Raw genomic sequence first — 9,687 nt, 5'->3', positions numbered from 1 at the left:
GCTGATGTTGTGAAAATGAAGTGAGTTTGTCATATTTTTGACATTGAAAAGAGAAGGGTTATGGGGTATGCTCAAACTGGAGAAACAGTGATGATTACCTGCTAAGTTTGAGTAAGATGTGGTTGGAAGATTAGATTAAAAAATGGCTGGTGAGGGAGGCGCAGGGGTATGCAGCAGTGGTTTGCTTTGTCCCAAGTTCAATTGAGGGAATTGAGCATTGACAAGAGTCATAAGTGATTCCAACATATAATTTATTACTGCCGAGAAGACAACCATAGCATTTGAAAGCAGCTTTACCAATTGCATTTATATTCTTTTTGGCTCCTAAAATGACTTCAATTAATATCATCATCAAGATTGTTCTCTTAAACATGCATCACACTAACTGATAAACAACAAAAAAAGGGTGAAGTGTACTACAAGAAATATGGTATTTTCCCACTAATTTTTTCTCCAAGATATACATTTGTTGCAAATAATTAGCAGATGACACAAAAACTGTTCATGGGTAAAAACTAGCCTTTACCATGAGATCATGTAGGTAGGTAAAAGGTTTTAAGCGGCGACTTTTTCTCGCCTCAAATAGTTTTACCAGAAATATGCTTTTCTTGTGGGTTATTAGTTTTAGCGATGACGTTAGTAGCTTTTTACCGGTGACTTTTTCTCACTGCAAATAAACTTACTTTTTTCAATTCTGGGTTATTTGTTTTTTGTGGTGACTTTTTCAGCTTTTGCGGCGATAATAACCCGCTGCAAAAGCTAATAAAATTAAAACCTAAGTTTTCCCCTTATTCATTTGTTCCCCCACCCCACGATACTCTCTCTCTCTCTCTCTCGGCGACTACGAGTTAACTCTCCTCCCGCCGCGACCTCACTCTCTCACCAAGCAACTCCGAGCCTCTCACCCACCCAGCCACCCTTCCCAAACCACCTCTGCAAGCTGCAGTCCAGTACATGTCCTGTCAAAATTCTGGAGACACAGTAAGCCTCTCTCTCTCTTCTCCCTTCGTCTTCTCTCTCTTTTAGACATTTTTTTTTCTGTCTCTGAGTTTATTTCTATATAATTTGGTAGTTGAAATGGAAAATAGATATTGTGAATTTGTGTAATGTTGAGATGATATGTTTGTATAAAATCTATGTAATTTTGTGTTGATGAGTTTGTGAAAAATCTGTATAATTTTGTGTAAATGAGTTTGTGTAAAATATGTGTAACTAAAATAGGATGGACGTTGCAGTTGATGAGTGCGTGTAAAATCTATGTATTTTAACATCTTGAGTTGCTTTAGAGCCATAAAAGTTATGAATTTGAAGGCTGATAATGGCAATAGTAGAGTAGGGGGTGATGTTGTAGAAGTGAGTATGTAATTAAGATAGAGAGGGGTGAAAGTAGGTAGGAGTAATAAAATGAGAAAGAAAAATGATGTGCAGGTATGGGGTTGAATCACCACTTTTTGTACTTGGAATAATATAACCTAACTTAGAGGCTATATATATATATATGTCTATAGCTATATATGAGGTTGGTTTTAGTTTAGCATTGGTGTAAGTTATACCATTAATGTCTATTAATGAGAAATATTGGCCGTGTGCAACGGATGAGAGATTCTGTTTCAAGTTGATCTTGAAGGAAATTAAGTTGGTCATCTTGTGAATTATGACATGATAGATGGAAGAATACAAAGAGCTCTTTGAGAAAGTTTTTCCTTATCCTCTTGGGCATTAAATCCCATGTTGACTCCTTTCTAGATGAAATAACGTTTAACAAGTGATTGTTGGGAAGTTTCAACTTGGCTAGTAGCTTATGAGATAGCACAAACCAATACGGCTAGAGCTTTCCCTAGGATGTTCCATGTATTACAAGACCCCAAAGGGGATGCCATGAACTTGAAGGGGGAGTTTACAACACCTAGTCCTGTATCCGATAAAGGAGTAACTCACACATAGTGGGTAAATTATAAATATAATAATTGGTGCTACATGCCACATGGGCTACTTACTGGATGAAACCCGACTTTATACGTATTTTCTTTTTATTTAAGTAAATTGGGTTTTATAAGTTATTCTATAGAAGCTTTAACCGACATGTGTATGATCTTTCTTTGTAACCGACATGTGTATGATCTTTAACTTGTACACACCTCAAATTTTGGTACTGTGTTTCTCCTAGGTACTCCTTCAAATGCAAGCACAAATAAGTATGCCAAAGCAGTATTTTTATGGGTAGTGGCATCACCTCCCATTTAAAAACATTTCTTCCAAATTTTTTATTTATAAGTAAAAGTAAAAAAACATTTGTTCCAACTAGGACATTCCATGTTGAAGATTGAACTATTCTCCTCCCTGATGTTTGTCTCCTCTCCTCCCCTCTGATAAGGTTTCTAAAACTATATTGATGGAAGAAGATCAATCATTGTAATCCTGAGGTCGACATTGTTGCAGGGCATTGGCTATTATCACTACAAGAAAAACGAGCTTTTGTGACCAATTTATTGCGACCAAAAGACTTTTCGTAACCAATAATCATTTCGCTGGAATTAACTGGTCGCAAATAAGCAGTTTTCTTGTAGTGTATTATATAACAAGTTGATCTAAACATCATGTTTTCTTCTGTTTGATAAGTGATTCCAACATATAATTCATTACCGTTGAGAAGACAATGACCATAGTATATTCTAGGTATCAAGTTAAACCGTTTGTCAATTCGAGAGTTAGGCTCCCGGTCAAGCATATATAAAATAAATAATAGAATTTAATTAGTTTTAGTCGTTGAAGTTTTTGTGATAAGTGATAATTTTATATGGTATTAGAATAGTGACTTGAATCCTCAATCAATTCAAATCCTGACTTTAAAAGAAATTTATTCTATTTAGTTAAATATTCTTTGTGTTGGACTTATTAAGGGAGACGTCTCACTCACATAAATGAGTGTTAAGAGTACTATATAAAATAAATAATAAAATCTACATTTTTTCATTAATTTAAACTTTTAGGATGAATAAATAGTGATTTTATATAATCTTATAAAATGCAAGAAATAAAAAAGCAAGTTCACGATCGAAGAGTTTCCACTCATGTTGCCAGACTGCTGCTAGTACCTCTATTTTTAAAAAACAGATTATATTTGTAAACTCACAGAAAACTAACACATGAGATGGATCGGTACTTTTATCAAAGATCACAAACTAAAATGACCCTAATTATCTTTATTTAAATCACAGAGACAAGGGCACGCACAAAACCATTTTTATTTAGATTCTAAGACTACTACTTCATGATTAATCCAAATTAGCGTTATAGCCAGGATGTTTGTTCCTATATATAACATGCATGAGATTTCAATTCAAGTACTAGATCGAGCTAGCATGGGAGAGGCTCAAGTAGCAAGGACTTGATTTTGTTCCGCTTGTCTCCATCTTGAACACCAAACCAGTCTCCTTGGTGATAAAGGCCCTCCGCCACACGTGCAATATTCACAAATGTTTGCATGAGCTGCATGGGCATCTGCGTTAAGCATTCCCCGTTTAGTTTCTTCCAGCTTTCGTCTATCATGCCTTTGATATGCTTCCGAGCCATTTCCTCTGAAACATTCTTCTCTCTCATATAACATACGATTGATGATGGAGCATCTCCTCTTTCAACTTCGGCCTGTTTTAAAGTTATATATTACACTTAGCAAAAGTTCAATTAATTTACAATGATTATCAAACTCATGTTAAGAATATAATATAAATAATTAATCAAATCTAGCATTTTTAGCTCCCATCAGCTCAATATTTTAGGATAAGTGATAATTTCATAAGGTATCATAAAGCAGATGATCAAGTCATGATCAGTTTGAACCTTGATGATACACTATATCTCATTTAATTAAATATTTTACATATTAAGTTCACTTATTGAGGATGAGTCTGACCCACACGTGATGGAGAGTATTAAGAACTAATATAATAAAAATAATTAAAACTACCACTTCTAGTTCCCATCAGCTTAAGTTATTGAAAAAATTTGTGATTTCACATGATGGACAACAAACCAATATTCAATCATGTTTAAAGGTTTTCATTTTTTTTTTCTAGATTTAATGGACATATAATGAGTAGTTACCGATGAAGTTCCCAGATCATTGCAGAGTCGAACTATGACAGATATATTATACAAGAGATCTTTGCTTTTCTCCATGAAATTATTGTATTCCTCAGCTTTCATGACTTTATGCTCTAGACAGAAAAACGCATGGGCAAACAGCACAGAGCCGGATGATGAAATCCATGCGTTGCTTAGATATTCCTGTAGGGATGGAGTGTAACCCGTGGTGTACCACTTCGCTTCCACATATAATGCGTTACAAAAATCTGTCCACTATTAAACAAAAGAAGAAAATACTTTCACCCAAAACAACATAACAAAAAATCTAACAATGATCATCTTTAGCTATATATGTTTGGAACACAAACTTATCTCAATCTATCTCAAACTAATCATTTATAGAATCCACTACTTTTTCAACTTTTTATAAAAAAAAAATTAAATTCATCTCAACATAGTTCATGCATTTAAATACATATCTCAATAGGACCCACAAAATATTACAACTCACAGATTAATTCAGATCCAAACGCAGCCTTCATATATTCATCGCGATAGGAAATTAATGGATGTGTACGTACCACTTTCTTTACATGTACGGGTAATAACTGATCCCAACCCTTCTCTCTTTGAATTTCATTGACGAAATCATCTGTCGTATTGTAGAGTGCTAGGAAACAAATCTGCATGCACTCCGGAAGCATTTTAGTTTCACTGACATCCCACCTGAATTTGTTTAACATGTTGATTAGAATTCTTTAGGTTCTAGGAATTAAGAAAACCTCAGGGATTGTAATATGCTGCAACACTAACATATTTACGGCAATAGTGAAGAGCTCGAGTTCTTCCAATAAGCCATAAACGTCATAGACATCATCAATTATCAGTATAAAATTAATGGCTTTTGTTAGCCATTTTCTGAAACCGCTGTGCTCAGGTTCGCACGCAAGGCCCACCGAGCAAACGAAACTTTCGACAAGTCTATCTCTTGCAAAATTCAAATTCTCTATGAGATCACCCAGATTCCTCCACCACCTAAAAACACACAAAAAATAAAAAACATATCATTAATTTGATCTTTATGGTACAATATTGTATCGACTATGATGACGTCACATCAGTTATTCATATCGAGTACTTTCATTTAGATCTCTTTTGATATTCATCTCATTTTATATCATCTTATTTCCTTCTCAAATGTCATCATTAAAAACAAACACTTTTTAATTTCAAATATTCAACTATTTCATTTAATTATATTATTGCTTAATCATTATAAAATTTTCAAATTTCTAAACAAAATATAAAAAACAATTCAATTTTTTTTTTAAATTACAAAATAAAAATTTTATTAAAAAAGTATATTATAACAATATTTTAAGTTTATAATATTTTGTGCAAATTTCTTCTCTCCTTTTCCAAGACTCAATAAAATATCTTAACTCAAATCATTTCACTACTATTTACAAATATCTTATCACTATTTACAAAATTTTCATTTCATCTCAATGTTTAAATGAGGCCTTAGTTACCTGGATAGTTCCCTTAGGTCTTTTTGGAGCGTGGCTTGAACTATGTTAAAATTAAGTTTAGCAAGTTCAAGCAAATTAATAGCGTTCATGTCCCTGTGTTTTTCTTCGACACTGATGTGCCATTTGACGTCAAACCATTTCACCCTCTTTTGTGAGGGAAGCTCCAAAGCATGGATCACCTGCTTCGCATGGAAACCTTCTAAATTTGCAAGGGTTTCTTCGAGAGTTGTGGTTGAGAATTCTCTAGCCTTATCCAGAAAGTTTTCACCTTCTATGGCTAGATGTGAGGCCTCCAAGAGCTCCAGCATTCCTTTGATATTTTCGTGTTTGCTTTTCCTGATGAATGCTCCCGTCTTTGCATCCATGAAGTTGCTAAACATATCTGATATGGTTTAACATATATAATTCATTGAAGTTAGATATATATGAGCAGGATTTGGACTTTAATAACAATATATATTATCTTAAATAGTACTACGTTGTACTCTGAATATTGTACCTTGTGAAACATCATAGCCATGCTGCCGGAGAAGCTTAAAGCAAAGAGCAGTAGCGTAGAGATCATCCTCTTCATTAAGATTCCCATTTTTCTGCTTGATGGATATTGCTATGGTTGCTAGCGCCTCCTTGATTTCCACTTCAAAGTGGATGGCTAAACCCAACTTTTCCAAGCTGTCGATCAGCTCCAACGTCTTAGCCAGGGAGTCAAGTTCTACAGCTTTTCCAAATATAACTGATCTTACATCTTCTATCAACTTCTCTGCACGTTTTTTACATTCCGGTTCCTGCAAAAACAAAAAGCATGCATCCGAATATAATCTCAATATATATAGGAAACAATAATATAGATGGAACTTTCTAATATAATTAATGAATATAATGCATGTGGGTGGGAATTAGGATTCTAACATCGTAAATGCTGTCAAGAGATTCCAGGAAATCGCACTTCCATATATTTGGTTCGTAATTGTCAGACCGTCTTTGATGTATTAAATTAAAAGCTTCAGATTTCATCTGAAATGGTAAGGTTTGCTGCTCGTCCTGCAGTACTGGTTTCTTACAGTCAATAATGATCGAGTACTTGAGAAGGGAAAAAGGCTGGTTAGCTAGCTAATGAAGAAACTAGCGAAGTTAACGTTAAGATAGCAACGCTGAGCTATATAGCGGGCGATGTTGGATGTGGAGAAATTTGTAGTTCATGAGAGAGCTTTATATAAGGGCAACGGGCCGGACACAAAATCATGACAAATTATAAACTACCCCCGCGAGCAATATTTGCACCGACTAACTATAAGAGAAATTTTTTAACTACAAATAAATTCTACTTACGAAAATAACTTTGAGAAATAACTTTGAGAAATGCTATTTGCAGTCGTGAAGTGCGCAAATATTATACAGTAGTTTTAAAAAAGAGTGAGGTCTACTATTAAAAAATTAATTTTTATTATAAAATAGATCTAACGTATTATATTAAACTATATCAATTTTTAAGTTTACTCTTATAGAATCTTTTTAAGACTATAACAGTTCTCTAATTATTATATTTATTATTTTAATTAATATGTATTTCAAATTTTATATTTTAAAAAATTCTATACATTACACTACCATCTTACTTACATTTCATTATGTAAGATGTAATACATTTATCACTATTGAATGATTATTTATTAGATGATTATATATATATATATATATATATATATATATATAAGATTGAGGGGTTCAAAACTTCAAACCTGATTCTCCCATTTGTAGATCAATCCTTATGTCATCCAGTTTAAAAGACATTGACTTATTGAATGATTTTTATCATCTAATAATAATAAAATCTATTACAACTTATATAGTAAAATGAAAGTGAAATAAAAATATGGTGTATAACATATAAAAAATAAGTAATGCTAGATATAAGTTCTAAATAGACAAGTCGCATATAGATCTTTTGTAAAAATATGAATCCTATTAAAAATGAATAATTGTTGTTACATTTTTTTAATAAAAAGTCTGCTTTTTTATAAAAATTTATATGGAATTTATTTTTTAGAGTTTGTAAAAATCATTTATCATATATATATATATATAATAATACTTTTCTAGCATATAAAAATACGTGCAAGACAGTCTTAAGATCAGGAGATCACAGACCCACGACCTATTAATTACATTAGCACGTACTTACTTGAGTCTCCTCGAAAATCTCGAATGCAAGTGGCTGGTCTTATTTTTTTCACAAAACTTTTCAATTCATTTTATTTAATTATTATAATTTTATTAATTTTTTATATAAAATAAAATAAATAATTTAATCATTTTAAATCTCAAAACAAAAATAATATTAAAAAAATATATTCTAACAATATTTTATTTAATTTTTAATTTTCATCTCAATTTATATATATCATTTCATTTTATCTTATTTGCAAAAATAAACGAGGCCTAAGGCATCGTTCTCGTTGTTCGGCCGTGTTACATGGTGTCAACAATTCTTAGGCCTTATCAAATTAAGATGAAATGACATATTTTATTAAAAGTTGAATAAATTATTTTTATTTTAAAATTTACAAAAGTTGAATTTTTTATTATATTTTACGTGTGAGTAGGGTACTACCAGCCCCCTAAGGGGCTGGACCACCCCTTCCCCATGACTGGGAGCCTCTCACCCCCCGCCGCGACCTCACCTCTCTCCCGGTGATTGTGAGCCACTCAACCCCTACTGCGACCTCACCTCTCTCTCCCAATGACTGCGAGCCTCTCAACCCCGCGCGTCCTCACCTAGTCAGCCACTCTTCCCAAACCACCTCCACAAGCTGCAGTCCAATACACGTCTTCTCAAAATTCTGGACACACGGTAAGCCTCTCTAGATCTCTCTCTTCTCCCTTCGTCTTCTCTCTCTTTTAGACATTGTTTTTATCTATCTCTGAGTTTAATTTTGTGTAATTTGGTAGTGGAAATGAAAAATAGATGTTGTGAATCTGTGTAATGTTGTGATGATGTAATTGTGTAAAATCTGTGTAATTTTGTATTGATGAGTTTGTGTAAAATCTGTATAATTTATATAAATGAGTTTGTGTAAAATATGTGTAGCTAGAATAGGATGGATGTTGCAGTGGATGAGTTTGTGTAAAATCTGTGTATTTTAACATCTTGAGTTGCTTTAGAGCCATGGAAGTTATGAATTTGAAAGCTGATAATGGTAATAGTATATTAGGGGGTGATGTTGGTGAGTAGGTAATTAAGATAGAGAGGGGTGAAGGTTGGTAGGACTAATAAATGAGAAAGAAAAATGATGTGCAGATATGCGCTTGAATCACCACATTTTGTACTTGGAATATTATAACCTAACTTAAAAGGCTATATATATATATGTCTATAGCTATGGAGTTGGTTTTAGTTTAGCATTGGTGTAAGGTATACCATTAATGTCCATTAATGAGAAATATTGGCCGTGTGCAACTGATGAGAGATTCTGTTTCGAGTTGATCTTGAAGGAAATTAAGTTGGCCATCTTGTGAATTATGACATGATAGATGGACGAATACGAAGAGCTCCTTGAGATAGTTTTCCTTATCCTCATGGGCATTAAATCCCATGTTGACTCCATTCTAGATGAAATAGCGTTTAACAAGTGATTGGTGGGAAGTTTCAAATTGACTAGTAGCTTATGAGATAGCACAAACCAATATGGCTAGAGCTTTCCCGGCCCTGGGATGTTCCCTGTATTATTGGGGCACTGTATTACATGACCCCGAAGGGGATGCCATGAACTTATGAAGGGGGAGTTTATAAAACCTAGTCCCGTATCCGATAAAGGAGTACCTCACACATGGTGGGGTAAAATTATAAATATAGTAATTGGTGCTACATGCCAGTACATTGGCTATACTTATTGGATGAAACTGGGCTTTATATGTATTTTCTTTTTATTTAAGTAAACTGGTCTTTATAAGTGATTCTAGAGAAGCTTCAAATTGACTAGTCTTTTTTAGATTACAAAGTAGATGTAGCTAGCATTTTCCTTACGTCATTACACACATATAAACCAATATTTCATAAACATCTCCAGTG

General features: G+C 33.4%; 1 protein-coding gene across 1 annotated transcript; it reads right to left on the bottom strand.

Annotated features, from left to right (window-relative positions):
* Nucleotides 1–3,303: 3,303 nt before the first annotated feature.
* Nucleotides 3,304–6,632, bottom strand: LOC109006437 (alpha-farnesene synthase-like). Its single transcript, XM_018985711.2, has 7 exons — nucleotides 6,528–6,632; nucleotides 6,118–6,403; nucleotides 5,619–6,000; nucleotides 4,900–5,121; nucleotides 4,668–4,812; nucleotides 4,105–4,359; nucleotides 3,304–3,645 (listed from the first exon to the last, which is right to left on the bottom strand). Exons 1-7 carry the CDS (start codon nucleotides 6,630–6,632, stop codon nucleotides 3,358–3,360), a joined length of 1,683 nt encoding a protein of 560 aa, XP_018841256.1. The 3' UTR covers nucleotides 3,304–3,357.
* Nucleotides 6,633–9,687: the final 3,055 nt, after the last annotated feature.

This window comes from Juglans regia, chromosome 4 (genome assembly GCF_001411555.2).
Source record: "Juglans regia cultivar Chandler chromosome 4, Walnut 2.0, whole genome shotgun sequence".
Lineage (NCBI taxonomy): Eukaryota > Viridiplantae > Streptophyta > Magnoliopsida > Fagales > Juglandaceae > Juglans > Juglans regia.
This window is presented reverse-complemented; position numbering and strand designations above follow the sequence as displayed.